Source organism: Phaenicophaeus curvirostris, chromosome 16 (assembly GCF_032191515.1).
Source record: "Phaenicophaeus curvirostris isolate KB17595 chromosome 16, BPBGC_Pcur_1.0, whole genome shotgun sequence".
NCBI classification, from domain to species: Eukaryota; Metazoa; Chordata; class Aves; order Cuculiformes; family Cuculidae; genus Phaenicophaeus; species Phaenicophaeus curvirostris.
The window spans coordinates 1,566,048-1,581,723 of NC_091407.1; the positions used below are offsets into that span (position 1 = coordinate 1,566,048).

At 44.2% G+C, this 15,676-nt stretch overlaps 1 protein-coding gene across 2 annotated transcripts in view; it reads left to right on the top strand.

Moving 5' to 3' along the window:
- Positions 1 to 528: 528 nt before the first annotated feature.
- XYLT1 (xylosyltransferase 1) overlaps positions 529 to 15,676 on the top strand; it is a 159,007-nt gene continuing 143,859 nt past the window's right edge. For both annotated transcript variants that reach the window (XM_069870335.1, XM_069870336.1), the window contains exon 1: positions 529 to 756. In XM_069870335.1, the coding sequence (XP_069726436.1) occupies positions 553 to 756 (204 nt within the window). In that variant the 5' untranslated portion in view covers positions 529 to 552. The remainder of the gene's footprint in view (positions 757 to 15,676) is intronic.

Below are 15,676 nucleotides of genomic sequence, written 5' to 3' on the forward strand. Positions count from 1 at the left end.
AACTCAGATATTTATGGCCTATAAATTACTGCGGTTTGAATACCAATCTTCTCTCCAGACGTGCTTTGAGTAGGACCCAAGGGAGACTGAGCAAGCACTGCTGTTTCTCACTGCCTTACCTATCACAGCAATTATACAGAGAGATTAGGAAAATCCACATTTGCCTGTATAAACATTGCCCCTGAAAACCTGGAGGATATTTTCCAGTAGTCAGAGATATTTTCTATCGTCAGAAAACAGCTGAGGGGAGGGGGCGGCTCCGGGCTCCGCGCCTCGCGCCTGAGGCGCGAGGCGCGGAGCCCGGACCCGCCCCCTCCCCTCGGTTGTTTCCCGCCCAGCGTGAGGCGCGGGGCCGGGTCTCTCCGGCCGCAGCCCCCGCTCCTCCTCTCCCCCTCTCCTCCTTCCTCTTCCTCCGCCGACCCCACCCCGCGCCGCCAGGGCTCCCCGCCGGCTTCCCCCGTCCCCCGCCTCGCCCCCGCCTCCTCGCGCTGACGTCTGGCTCAGCCCGGCTGAAAACTCGGCGCGGCGGCGGATGCGGCGGCAGCAGCGAAGATGGTGGCGGCGGCGGCTCCTCCGTGCGCCCGGCGGCTGGCGCGGCGCTCCCGCTCGGCGCTGGTGGCGGCGCTCACCGTGCTGCTGCTGCAGACCCTCCTCGTCTGGAATTTCACCTCCCTGGACGCCGGCGAGGAGCAGCGAAGCGGCGGCCGCGAGAAGCGGGACGGCGAGCAGCGCGCGCAGCGGCGCGGACGGGCGATGGTAGGCGAGGGGCTCCCCGCGTCCCCACCCTCCCCAGCGCTTCGCTTCTTCTTGCTTCGCTTCTTCTTTTCTCCCCCCTCCCCACTCGGAGAGCCTCCCGGGGCCGCTCCTCGCCGCCCGCCCGGCCCGGGGCTGAGGCGCGGGGACGGCGCTTGAGCTCGCGGCTGCCCGCACCGCGCTCCCTTCTCGCCGCAATTCGCGAGCTCTCAGAGTTTTATTTAAATCGCGCGTAGCCGGGGCCGCGGGGCTCGTCCGGCAGACGCGGGAGGGAGCGGCTCGGGGTCCCGCTCGGTGAGGGGATCCGCGTCTGGGGCTCTGCGACTCCTCTGGGCGTCCTGGAAGGGGGAGCGAGGGCCGGGGGATCCTCGGGAAGGAGCGCGGGGCTGGGGGCACCCGCCCCCCAACCCCCCCGGTGTGTGTACGGGACCCGCTCGGCTCCCCCCGAGGCGTGAAAATGGAAATTGTTATTTACACCGAGTTCAGTTTTTCTCTCTACGCTTAATCTTACCTTGGTGCTTGCTGTGTTCATACACGTAACTGCTCAGGCGCCGCTGTTTCTCCTCCAGTGCTCTGTCCTCTGCCTCTTCCCCTGCCTATACAGCCTTTTCTTCTCTTTCATTCTCCAGCTCTTTCCCCTCCCGGTCTCTCCTGAGGGCCACGGAAGGCTGCAGCCTGCAGGTCCCCGGCAGGCAGGCTGCTCCCGGGGCTCTGGTCCCGCTCCCCACGCTTTCTAGGAATGAATCCCCTTCTGCGGGCTCTGGGGCAGCGTCAGAACCGGCCCCGCTCGCTGTTGTCCCCCAAAAGTCCTGTCACAGTGTCCCCTTTGCACCCGCTGTGCTGGGGCAGCTGCCGAGCACAGGGCCGAGCGCTAATTGTTTCCGCGCTGGCGACACGCGGGTGTGCAATATGATTATTTTGGTGCTGGCAGCAATGAATCGTGCCTCTGTGCGTACAGATTCGATCGCAGACCTAAAGATGGAGCGCTGGGATTCCAAATAAAATGCGTGTTTTAAAACACATGCTGAGCGTTCCTATTTTCCCCTCATTATCTAAATTAGCACGGGTCACACCAAGCTGTCCCATAATGTCTGCCCTGGGTATTAAAGAAACCCCACAACGCTCGAGACAAGTGACAGCGAGCTTGATAACGTAGTTTGTCAAGAGGAGATTTGGCAACACCTCTTCGGGATGACTTTATGGTACTTGTGGCTTTGCTTAACCTACACACTGGGAAGTGGTTACCATCCTTGCTTTGTCAGGATACCAAACCCCACGCTTAAGCATCCATCTATTGATTAAAATGTGTGCTTGGTGCAAGGCGATAGGGAAATAGTATTTGTGCAGATTCCTGCCTTAACAGCTTGACAGCTTGCTTGAATTGGTAGGTGGAGTTCACAGGCATTCTCCACATAGAAATATTGGTTTATCCAGCTCGACCTAGGTTGCCTGTCTCAGAGGCAGGTCCAGTTTTGATTCAGACTCATTTAATGGTGAAAAATCTGTTTAATGGAGTTATACAATATAGGATCAGTGTTGGTTTGTTTTTTGTAATTGCTTTGTTTCCACATTACAATCTGTGTGATACCCAAGCAGAGTTATTATCCTTCCCGGTTTAAGTTTCCCGTAGCTGTGTATGTTGAATTGTTCTGCAGCAGCTGGAGGAGGTGGCTGCTGTGGATGCAGTAGTGCTGTAACGTCCAAATGGTTTGGGTTAAGTGTGACTGAGAGACCCTACAAGGATTTTTTTCAAAGATTTCTCAGTCTTGCATTTTAACCAAAAGATAATATTAATCTGTCTTTGGCTCGTTAATGGATCAGTGTGTTTAATACATCTTTGGGGAGTAGTATTTTCTCAAAAGGCTAGTAGTTATTTGTCTGTGATGCAGTACCGGAGAGCTATTTATTTTTTTGTTCCACTCTGAAGAGAGCTTTTAACACAAGGGTGTGCTGATAACTGCCTTTATAAGAGTTTTTATACTGAATAAAGTTACGCAGACCAGGTTTTGGGCACTTTGCAGAAGACAGCACTCGCCATATGAAGTTATAGTGTTTTCATTTATCTTGTTTTTTCTTGGTGTCTGACCTAGGCACAAGACTAAACTGGTGATACGTATTTGACTTTACTGATCTGGACATAGGTAGTGTGAGGATTTGGTAATTTGTGTCTGTGGGGTAGGAAGCATAATCCTTTGAGCCAGGTGTTGAAGACGTATTTAGATTTCTATTAAATGCTGTTAGATATGTGTAATAAGAAATTTCATTTGGAAGATGAAATCACATCATGCTGTAGCATAAAATGTTGCACTGTACCTGTGCATAATTGAGTATCAATTGCCAACTTGGCAGGAAGAAAGAATTCTCAATTGAGCCGTTTCACAGCTGAAAACATTGATTGTGTGAGATCCCTTGGCCAGCTATCCGGAGCTTTCGTTACTCATAAGCAGTTTCCTGCTGTTGTTCCAGATTTAATTAAACCAAGTTACAGATATCTTTAAAAAAAGTATGAGTTGTATTGGTAGCGGTGACTTCAGTGGGTGCTTGCAACCATGTATGATTTCTGCAGCTGTTTGGCGCCCTTTGCACAAACCTTATTCATTCAGCAAACCACAAGCATCTAAAGCAAGCGATAATTAAGCTACCTTCTGAAATCAGGTTGATTTTTATGTGTGGATCTTTATGTTTGAAAATCATGCAACAGCTTTTTGCAAAAACACTGTAAGCGTGCTGCTTAATCTCAGGCTCTTTTAATATGGCCTGTGAGCGATGGTGGAAGAAGTTTGTTGGTGGATGTTGTGAGTTGGGAGCCCAAAGGAAAGAAGAAGGAATGCAAATCCCCGCTTGAGGGCTGCCGGTGATGAGAGGGATGTGACAGCGGAGCATCTGTCGTGGTCTTAGCTCACGCCCCGTGTGGCACTGGGAGGCAGTTGTGTGCTGCAGTTACCCAGCTGTGGCCTCTGCCTTGGAATGAGGTGTGAAGGCAGCGGCCGTGGGTATGTAACGCTGCTTCGCACCCTGTGGCACTGCTGGGATTTCGTTACTGCCTGTTTTGCCATACAGCAGAAATGCCAGCGCGTTGTTACTGTGTCAGCTCTTGCTGCTGGTGTGGGATCAAAGCGCTTCTTTAGCCTAATATTTTATATATTCATTTTAAAGAAATGGGATGTTTCTTTTAGCGTGAAGGTGACAAAGGCACCACGTGTGATTGTTGGTAGCTCAGAATGGTCAGAACTGTCAAATGAAAAGACAGCGTCATGTGTTTGGGGACAGTGAGGATTATCTGTTTGAACTCTAGACAGAAGTTAAGATAGGGAGGATGGTTCTCAGGATCACTAGTGCTTCTTCTTATTTTCATTTCTGCAGTGGGAAATGGGGTATAATAGTTCTTCTTGGGAACGTGGAGAGGAGGCTCAGTCCACTGCTTGTCCGTGGGTTGGTCAGTTGGATGTGCTCTAGCAGGTTATATTGCTTCTTGCCTGTTGGGTCACTTAAGCGATGGGTGCTGAGCTCCCCTGGGTTAAAGAGCAAGGAGGCAGAGGTTACTGTAATGTGTTCCTAAACTGTCTAATACCCGTTAGCTGTTGAAACTAGGAAAGGTATCAAGCAGCAGCTCTAAGCAGCGGTCACAGTTATAACAACTGTCATCAATTGTTGTAACGGAATGCAAAGTAGCAGCAACTCTGATCATTGGAGTGTGTGTGGGTTTGCTTAAGTGCCGAGGGAGTTTCTCCATGGCACAAAGGTTTCAGTGTTCCACCTGCATTAAAGCAAACCTGTGCGATTTCAAGAAAAGAAGAATTATTTCACCCTTAGTTTATCCTTTTTGATTCAATTGATGAATGCATAGATTCCATGTATGATGATGCAACCAAATGGTACCTATTTAAACTTCTTCCCCTCTAGGTAGTTTGTTGTCGTGGACACGTGGCCTCAGTATTTTCACCGCTGAACACAAGAAAACAGGGAAAAAAGGTTTCTGTAAAAATTTCCTTAACTGAAGGGTGTAAGGGAGCTTAATGTGAGCTAATAATTTATGTGTTAAATTTCAATGCAGTGTGAATCAAGCTCTGGAATCTGGGCCCTCACACATTTTAGTTTACGTGCTGGTCTCGGTGAAACAGCTAAGGTACCTCACATTGTGAATAACGTTAATGGCATCAAGCTATGTGTCGCCAAAAATTATATATTTCTTAAGGAATGGGTCCATGGCACTGGCTGTTAAATACAGTTTTGTTTGATAACACAAGCTTAATCACACTGCAGTAGAGCTTTAATAACAATTGAAAAGGAGAATGGAGACGAGTGATCAATTTGTAATGGGAAGGGCGGGGGGGACAATACATCTGCAACTAGAAGCTGCACAATGGTTTTTATGAAGTCTTACTACTTAACAATGCTTGTATTAATAAAACAAACAAATGTTTTCAATAGCAGAGAGCTAATGTATGCATTATTTAAGAAGAGTATTAGAACCAGATTATATTGATGGACTCCGGCAGCAGTTACCTCGTTAAGCATCTTCTCTGTGGGGATGTGGGAAGGTATTATATGAAATGGATCTGCATTAATTGGTTATGCCATCGGAAGTCTTTTTCAGTCCATTGGTGTATTTTTTTGTTGTGTTGGGTTTTTATTCCTTGGAGTATGATGGAATTTTGCAGCTGTTCCCTTTGAAATAGAAGTGTCTTAATTTTTTAGCAAGAGAAGACCAGCTGTTGTACAGGAGACATGCAAATCCTATTTATTTCTTGTCAGCCATTGCAAAATGGATACTCTTTGGTGTAGAAGGGCCTCGTTACCTGCCACATCTCAGCTGTATCGAGTAATATTTTTCAAAATATTTTTTTCCCTTCAGCATTGAAAGTCCATGATATGTGGTACAGCATCCTGTTAGTGCTCAGTAAAGGGACAGGAGCATAATGAAAGCGTGAAGTGAACTTGATTTGTAGGAACAGTCAAATTATATAACCTGAAGGATTAATTTTAATCAAACACTTCCTGATTTTTCTTTACAGTGCTAAAATTAGATGTGGTGCTTCACTGGAGCTTCTGCAGTCAGTCTTTTAAATGGGATACAGTGTCCTCTTTTTTTTTCTTCCAGTTCAGGCTGATGGGGTGTCTGGTTTGGGCAGATGCAGGAGCCCCCCTGCATGGATACTCACAGGGTGCACGAATTCTGGCGTGTGTAACTGCTTGGATTGGTGCAGTTTATCAAGAGTGGCACTTCCAAATGTTGGAGTCTGTTTTTTAGCCTTGGAATCCTCAGTCTCTCTTCATTTTTTTTAAGTCATAGTAGGCCTTTCATGCTGTGCTACAGAGTGCGTGTTGAACAGGAGAGTACCCTGTGGGGGCAGGGAAAGCCAGAGTCCTGGTTGCCTCCTTTTATCAGTAACCTCTTGTCGCTTGTAGCAAAGCGGTTAGAACTATATAGCCAACAACCACCTGTAGTTTTGGGCTTTTCAGTTGTTGGCTGTCCAGATCAGTCCTCTTTTGTATGTAATTAATTTTGGTTTTTTGCCTCCAGAGGAGCTGAGACCTGCCAGGTTCCAGCTTTATTTGTCCCGATCACGTTTAGCGCAGGTGATTGAGGCCGTTCCTTTTGAATACTTAAGCCCAGGCTGAATCTCACAAACGCTGGGATGCTAAATTCAGGCAGTCTAAGGCCCTCTAATGAATCGAGAGAGACAAGGGCCTCCAGAAGGCAGCTCAGCTTGCTTGAGGTCTGAATCTCTGCAAAAGCCTGCTCCTCTGCACCGCTGAGGGAGTGGGGTCGTGGCAGCGATGCTCCGATACCTGCCCTGCTGCTGTAGGAATCCATTCCTTCAGACTCCGAGAATGGCGTTTCTTTTCCCCGGTCTGCAAAGTGTGCGTAATGAGCTTCCCATCTTTCACGGAATTCGCGTGGGTTCGAAGTAGTCAGTCCTTGTGAGATAGTTTGAGATCTTCAGCAAAGACTGGGACCAGCTTGTCAGCTGCCGTGTGTTGGCGTATCTCCATTAAAGTCAGTACAGACCAGCTGAGGATTCTGGATTATTATTATTATTCTGAGGATTATTGTTGTAATAAAAGTGTCAAACACGTAATCATTATTTTTACTCTCTCTTTTCATTTTAAAATGAGAAAATGATTTCCTCTTGGATCAGTGAAAGTAATTTACATTATGCACAATAATGATCTACATGGAAGTACAATTATTATTGATTTGTATGGCACCATCTGGGCACTAGAAGCTTTATAGACACATGTGAGGAAAGGTCCCTGCCTTGAAGAGCTTACAGGCAGAATAGCAGCTTTAGCTGCTAGAGCTCTGCAAGAGTCCCGAGTGTAACTTCTGTAGCATTATCAGCAGGGGCCTGTTCAGCACAGGGCTTCCCAAAGTTGTCTTCAGTGATCAGAATTTGTCTGTGATTGGCACCAGACAGTGTAAGGGCAGGATGAGTCAAGGGATTGATTAGTGTAGATGGATCAAGAAAGAAATCGGCAAGAGGCTAGTTTTATAAACTGGCTGTCCAGCTGTTTTCAGGAAGGTAAAGGAGATTTCCAGGCTTCACTTGGAAGCAGAAAATGGTTTTGGAGCCTTGTGGACCTGTGCTGCCTATGGAGTTACTCCCAGGTTTACACCAGATACAGAGCTGAACTCTTCACTGAGTGTGTGTGAGCTAGAAGTGAGACCAGGCTTTCTAATCGTGTGGATATAAAATCTGAGCAACATGTAAAGTTGCCTGAACTTATATACGGTGTGTCCTTGCCAAGTTCATCCTTTTATGTGAAGTGCCGAAAGGGTCAGTGTGGGACACTTAAATCACGTGACTTCTTATTTTTAGATACGATTAGAGGATTCCTCCAAGTGATGATCTATTTATAGCATGTCTATAATTGGCTTTTTTTTTTTTAAATGTGGTAATGAAGTTAAAATTCACAATAAATGAATATCAGTTTACTAAAAAAAAAGTTAGCTAAAAAAGATTTCACACTAGCGTGTGGTTGACTGAGGTCAGATGTTGGATGCTTCCCACATATATTTTGTTTTCAAGCTACTGCTCTATTGCTGCTCTGATATATTATTAGAGAGTAAGTGGGATGTTTGTTTAAAACAATTCTACAAAGCTGAATGGCACTACAGACTTTAGTTTAACTTGGATTTGGTTGAATGAGTCATGGACACTCATTTTTGCTTCACGCTGCAGCCTTTGCGTGGCTCCCAGATGTACTTTTTGGTTCAGTTATGTTGGTGGAGTCAGTGTTTTTCTTAGAGTTGATGCTATTCACTGACTTTTCTTAATAGCGAGTTTTGGATTTCATGCTCTGGATTTTTGAGAAGTCATTTGTTTTTGTTTTAAAACCCAGCCTGTTTCCAGTTAGCTTTGTTCTTCGTAATTGCACTCTGATTCAGGAGAACACACGGTTCAGTTAAAACATTATCTTTGAAAGAAAAAGCGGTGGAGGTCCTGGCTGTATTGACTGAAATGAAGCGAGTTCCCTGAAACTAGATACAGCCCGCTGACCCTTCCTTGGGAGATAAACAGACAAACCTCAAAAGTGATGTTTCCGTGGCACATTTTTTGTTCTTCAGAAACGTACAACCACATGTCGTAGAGGCAAGTAGGGTCTTTATGTTGCATGTTCTGTCTCTAATCCTAGCGAGGTGACGACTGGCCTCCCCTGCTGAAGGCTCCCACAGCTGTCAGAGTCATTAGTGATCTTTTTAACCGCGGAACTTTTCCCTCAGTTTGGCAGTGTTCCTGGAGCTCTAACTATCTAAATGGCCATCTGCTGATTATGCAAATTTAAACTGGACTTTTGTGTAGAAATGGAGTCTTACCAGAGGTCTGGCTGGGTTGGGGTCATCTTGAACAAGGATGTGAAGAGAAGATAATCTATTGTCAAACTAGTATTACGTGGTAAAAAAAAAATACTCTCATGAAAAATAATGCCTGTAGAGGTCTACATTTATCTGGAGATAAATCTAAGGATGTAATTATATTGTTAAATGCCTACAGGCTTGCTTATGCACTTAAAACTTTCTATGGATGCCTGACACGGGTGTTTAAGTATGTAAATATGGATTCAGGTGGCTACCTTAAGGCATCGGAGTTCAGCAACTTGGCCTACAGTATGTAAAAGCCAAGCAAACAAGCAGAGGGAGAGTAAATGTAGTAAACAAAGCTGTTAGCTTGTACACACCAGGAGAATAATAATACTTTGCGCAGCTACTGTGCCTCAAATTGCTTACGTTTTGGCATTCGCTTGAATTGAGTTTAGTCACTCAGTTGCATAAATAGAAACTTGGAGGTGCTGTCTGCTAGCAGCGTACACGGAGCGGTACCTCAGCAATGAACCAGCTTTTTGGCAGTCTTACAAGAAAAGATGTGCAAGTCTTCAGTGCAATATTTTGATAAGTCATTGGTTCTTATTAAAATAATAATTATGGCGATAATTATAACTGTAGTTGGCTCTGACTGAGCTGCTAACTGAGTAGGGGGTGGTAGGAGGAGGATTATGAAATAGTCTCGTAAAACCATCTGAATCCTGCTCGTTTAGCTCTGTGCACGCGGATGAGGAAGTTTGTGTCTGTGTTTCTGGCGTGTCACGTGCCGGTACGTGGCAGCGCTGGTTGCTGTGCAGCTCTCGGCATGAGGGGTTGGGAGATTGCCCTGCAGCCTGTCCTGCAGGCTGATCATCAGCCCTGTGTTCGTGTTTCTAGTGACAGAGATATGATCAAAGTAGGTGACAGTATTTTGCATCCGTACAGTGAAAAAATGGTGCAATAAGCTCCTGGTTGCCTCACTTTCTCTAGTTAGCAGTGTAATGATTGTTGTGTCTGTGGCTTCATAGCAAGATTATGTCCTCTTGTTTCCAAAAGCCTCGGTCAGGCCCTGATAATATTAACAGCAAAGGAAAGTTTCCATCAGCAGGTAGCACTCTAGCTATGATGACGCTTTCCTGAGCCTTCCTAATCCATTTCAGTATGAAACATTTACACTAGCCAGGCTGCTGCTGCAGGATGTCCTGTGCTAAGTGACTGCAACTCATTAATGACTGTTTCTTAGAAAAAGATGGTCTCGAGCCTGCTCATTTTCCAGACAGCGTAAACAGTGATTTCCCCTCCTTTCCTCCAAGCCCAAATTATAAAAGATGGTATTTTTCTGTTTGGTTTCTTTTGAAGTTTATTTTTCTCACCCCTGGGTATCTAAGATACGCAAACAGCGCTGGCTATTGCCTGACCCCCTTGTCTGTTAGCCTTTATACAGCCAAACGTATAAGTAAAAAATGTTTTACTAGAGTTCAGAGAATTATGACAGAGTCATTTAAGGAAATGCAGGGTTTGTCCATTTTAGTACCATCATCAGTCTGTCAGATTGAACAACTCTCTCATACTGTCAGAATGTTATCAATAAGATACTTCTTTCTGTAGTTTAAGACCTTCAGGGGATTTTCACTTTCTAGTTGCACTGATGTAAATTTGCAGTCATTCTCCTGTTAAGGACCCACAAATTAATGTAATTGTGGAGGAAAACAAGGGTCTCCCAGGTTGAATGGTTCTTCAGGGGCTCTATATTTGGACAATGTGGATATCTCAACAACTCATGGAGCATTTTGTTGCTTTTGAAGTGTTACTGTAATTTTTTAATGAGTATTCAAGTGGCCTACTATCTCTTAGATGCTTTCTGTTTGTGAAGTGTGTCTCACTTGGATGGGATAAGGAAAAAGAAGCCCTTGAATTTCATACTGTCCTGGATTGAACTTCGGGCTTTGATCTGAAGTCTGCCACCTAAACAAATCTCTTTGAGTGCTTTGAAGCCTTTGGTAGTCAATGAGCAAGGTGCTATTTGTTTTACTTGTTAGTACATGTTTTCATTTTGTTGTTAGTTTTAATATAGTCTTGTGTATTAACAGCTTCCTTCTCCTTGAACAAACCGCTCCTGTTTCTGGGAGTTTCTCAGAGGTTGCAGAGCTCTGGGAGTTCTTCAAGCTCTGGTTCCAAGTCGCTGGGAGTTAGGATGTCGACTTCAGAAGTTCATCTTGGATTTTGTTGGTAGCACAGTTGCTTAGGAGGTGGATTAATATAATGTGAGAGAAAAGTACTTCAGGTCTCTATTAGACACTTGGCAAATAGTAATTCTGTTACGGAACACTGTTTAGCCTTTTGAATTGGTGTGGCTTTGTTTTCCTTGCTTGCAGTCATTGGTAGCTGTTTTCTTCCTAACTTGTAGCTGTCCTGCTTGCTTGTAATAAGCACTTCTGCAGCGTTTGCCTCTTATGTTGCCTGCAGACAGCAAAATGTACCCTTAAATGTTTAAATTTGTTGTTATGGTTAGGATGGCAAGTACGTGGGTGCTATAGGAGTTTGAATCATCTCTTTAGTAAAGTTGGTGGTTTGGTGATTTTTTCGGTTTGCCCCCTCCCTGCTTACTAGAATAAAATGTATGTAGATGTACTTTAAAACCAGTCTAGAAAGAGGCTGTTTTATATAGCTTCTGTGTGTTAGGCTCACGCCTCTGCTGTAATCCTGTCTTCTAGAAGCAAGTAAGTTCTTCTCTTTATTTCAGTTTCAGAGCCTTGTATTTGTTTGAGCCCAAAGCCCCCACAATTGTTGAGTTGCCAGCCCTTAACCTGCCCAGGTGAGTTCATCTTTCCAGCCCCAGGAGAGGAGGCGGTCCTGCTTCAGCGCTCTGGTGGACTGGTTTGGTGGGGTGGATGCTCTGGATAGCTACATTAACCACTAGCCGGTTAGATTTTGTTACTAGTGCTGTGGGCTGGGATTGTGCCTGGCTTGCCCTGCAGCAGCTGTTTCTGTTTCATAGCAGTTGGTGGGAGGGAATCCATTTTATCATCTTTCTGCTACATCTGTAATCAGGATAATTTTTCCATGAGCTGCACACATCTGTGGCCTAAAACCTCTGCTCAGCCTGGCGGTCGTCAGTGGGAGAGAGTTTCCCACAGCTTGGAACATTGTGCTGCTATGGTCATGCACATATCAACGTTAATATGAGTATCTTCTAAACATAGCTAATGTATTGCAAGCCTAATATTTCTCTTAAGATTACCAATCTCCTTAAGTAGTCCTTTTGTGTGTGTGTGAAGGGAAAAAAATCAAAATCAAACCAACCCAAAAAGCCTTTGGCCACTCCAGCTGCCGAGATATAAGCACTAAGTCCCTGAGAAGAAGCTTTCCTATTATCCCTAATGCTCTAAAGCTAGCTGAATAAACAAAATGAACACAGATGTTTCCTCACTAGTGATACAGTTCATAAGACTATGCTACTAAAGGCATTACTCAGCTGCAACTTAAACTTCTGTGTGCAGAAATCTGTTGACCAAACAGTTCAGGCTTGCTCAAGATAACTTCCTGCAAAGTTGAACAGGCTTGCTGAGTAATACTTTTTGTGTTAGCAGTTTATTAACTGCTTCATGAATTACCCCAATATGTTTAAATTAGCCAAAAAAGCTGCTTTCTTTCCACACGGAAATGGCTGCGAGGGCCCTGTGGTGTGTGTGCTGCTGAGGTTGGGTCCTGTTCCTGGGGGAAGGGGCTGAGCTGAGCGAACAGGCCTGTGGCTCTGGGGAGCAACTATTTGGCTCATACTCAAGTGTAAAGAGAATCAAAATGAGCATTGTCCAGAAACCCCTTTAATTCTGGTTACTCCAATTTTAACAATTTTGTAGGAAAATTTATTCACACAACAAAAGAGGGATAACTATGAATTGGCTACAAGTCTGTATTTACCAGCAAAGCAAAGCAACCCTTTGCAGCAGCATTGATCAGGCTGCCTCCCTGCCTACTCTTTTGTCCATTTATTTTCCATGTTTAGGCATTTTTATTTATTTTTTTTGCAAGATAAAGATCTTTAGGTTTACAGAACAGAACTTGGTGATGTAGGTGGGGAGGGGGAGCTGGAAACAATGCCAAATTTTTCAGTGATCCTGAACTGGTAGATGTGTCCTGGCAGCAGAGGATCTCTCCAAGGTGCCCTGATCTTAAACAGGTTTTACAGCACACCTGAAGATGAGGTTATGGTTTGTAGGGTAGAGCAGGTGTGTGTTAAGGCTTTAAGGCAAGCGTGAGAAATCTGACCACTCACACCCTGCTTGTCACTATGGGATCTGCTGATGTGCTTTAAAAAAAATTAAAAGAAAGACTACTTTCTTGGCTTATGTTTGAGGACTTACACTTCAATAATTATTTCAGACTACGTATTTCAGGGGTTTTAGAGGTATCAGTTGCTATTGGAGAGACTTGTATCAGAAATGCTGGAGGGTTGAACTTCAGCCACCCCTCATCCCACACTACATGTCTTGATTCACCTTTAGGACAACTCATCACTGGTGCACAGATGAGCTTTGGATTCTCCCTCAGTGCAGCACAGAAAGCTGGTTTTATGTCCATGTCTGTGGTCCCTCTCTGCTGGGTCCTTTTTTTCTTCCTAAAGATTGGATTTTCCTGCTCTCCCTTTCATTTTTTTTCTTCTCATTGATGTGCATCTCTACTTCTGTTCCTCCCTCCCTTTTCTAAACAAAGAAAATCTCTTGTTTCTGAGCATTGGAGTAACACAGATTTGTTCCCTTTTTGCAGAGATAGACCAGCTTTGATCAAAAAGCAAATGCATATGGTTGTAGGAATTCACGTAGTGCACTTGGATGCTCTGTTGGCTTTGTACTGGTACTTAGCATATTGCCTCTGGAAGCACGTTTCTGGCACGTAGCTTTTATTTGTGCAGCCACAGACCTTTGCAAATGCTTCGCATTTAATATGAACCCAGGGTCCTTATATTATTCAGTATTTAAAAGGACTTATCAACATGGAAAAGCGATGGCAAAATAAGCAAAGATGTGAGTTTAAGCTTTTGTAGTTTATGTGATGCCACATCCCCATGAAGGCGCTTTGATTCCATGTGTAGGGGCTTTTGTGTGGGTTTGCTTGATCCACTCCCAAAGCTGGCAGTGTTCATCTGAAAGGTGCTCTTGCCGTGGTTGAAGCATGTGAGGATTAGTTCCTCTGGGCTATTGACCCGAGTCCTGAGGATGTGAGTTGTTCCGAAATATCAGTATTTTTGATAATTTATTCCTTATACAAATAAAGGTAAGGAAAATGAAAAGAAGTGTTTATTTTCAAACAAGTTGCTATTTTAAAGCATATTATTCAAGAGTAATTTTGGACTACTATTTGCTTTAAGCTCTGTTATCTGTGAGAGAAACTGGATGATCTTCCTCTGATTAAAAAGCAAAGTCATTTTTCTGTCTCTCTCTAATGTGTTACTGTATTTTCCTCTTTGGATGACAGATGGAGGGGTCAGAGGCAATAGGAATGGATGCAAACTAGTACTGGAAGACACTTCATTGCATTAACACGGAATTACTTCCCTAGCTGCATCTGTAACACAGCCTTTGCTTCCTTTGGCTGATTGTGATGTCTGACTCCTCATTTGCCTTCTGGTTTGCACCATGTCTGACACTTCTGTGCAGAAAGACAATGCAAATCCTTTGCCTTATTCCTATATGCTGCAGAAAACCCTGTGTATATTTGGGGTTCTGTTTATCTGTAGGGACTCAAGGGGAGGTTCTTGCTTCTTACCCTCTCTCTGTGGGTGTTGGACCTTGAGTCCCTGTCTCCTGCCCGCTATGCACCCCAGCCCACACCCAGAGCCACCACCCTCCTGATCCAGTTGTTGGATGTGAAGGATTGCCAGCTCCCTGCTTAAAATCCAGGGTAAAATCTAGGATTGTAGAAGCTCGGGAGGTGAGGAGAACAGGTTTGGCTTTCAGTTTGTTTTGCGTTCTTGCATAGCAAACTTTAGAAGGCCAAACAGAAAAAGTCTTATTTCTTCAGGTTAGGGCTACTTCAAACTACTTCAGCCCTCCGCTTCAAAGGTGTCTAAGTGGAGTTGATCCTTTGTTCTGAAAGAGTGCTTCTTCTAATACAGACCAACAAGTCTGTATATCGCCAAGATGATAACTTATTTAAAAAAGCTGTATTAAAAACTCTTTGCCAAATAAATAACTGATCCTCCTTTCTTGGCTTGCTTGTTTGCTCCACTTTTAAGAGATCTTAGGATGTGTTTTCCCTGTGTGTATGAGTTGCTTCTCATACCAGACAGCGTGTATCATCATGAAGAAGAGGGTGAGTATCCTGTTTGTAGGAATTGCTTGGAAGATGTTTCTGTTGAGGATGGATGGTGTGTGGCAGAACCTGATATCCTCAGAGAGTGACTAATCAGAAGTACCAGCTCAGATGTGGGGATGGGGTGCCAGTTAAAACCACACAGGAACTGATGCACAAACTAATTCTTACTTGTTTTTTTTTTTTGTTTTGTTTGGTTTGGGTTTTTTTGTGTGCCTATATTTCCAGTTGCCTGTTGGCATCTTTCTAGCTTGAAAAAAATGAAAGGGCAGATATGATAGAAAAATGTAAGGCCTCAGAGCCTTCTCTTAAAGTAAAATGTTCTTGCAGTTAGACAACCCCATTATTTGATGCATCAAATAAAGTCCTGTGATAAAGCTGGAGAAATACAAGATGACATAGCAAGTGAGGTGCTGACCTTGTTAGTTTATCTTTGTCTTCTGGCAGTTTTTCAGAAACTGCCACTGTATACATTATTTAGTCGCTTTTTTAATAGTTCTTGCTGCCAGCTTGCAGTTGCTAGTGTCTTCTATAAAGTTTTAAACCAAAACTTAAATGTTCTGTCTTAGGGTAAGAATATATACTGAATTAATCGTTATTCAGGAGAAAGCAGCCAAAGATGGCTAAATTAATACTATGTGAAGACTCTCTAGTTTTATAATTTCAAATTCATAGCCTAAATAATTTTTTTTATTATTGAAGCGTCAATAATTTACTAAACCATGAATTTCTGAGTTCTGGCAGTAGTTCTAAATTAGTGTTACAAATTGTAGTTCAGGCCCTCTAGTACCTCTGCAATAACTT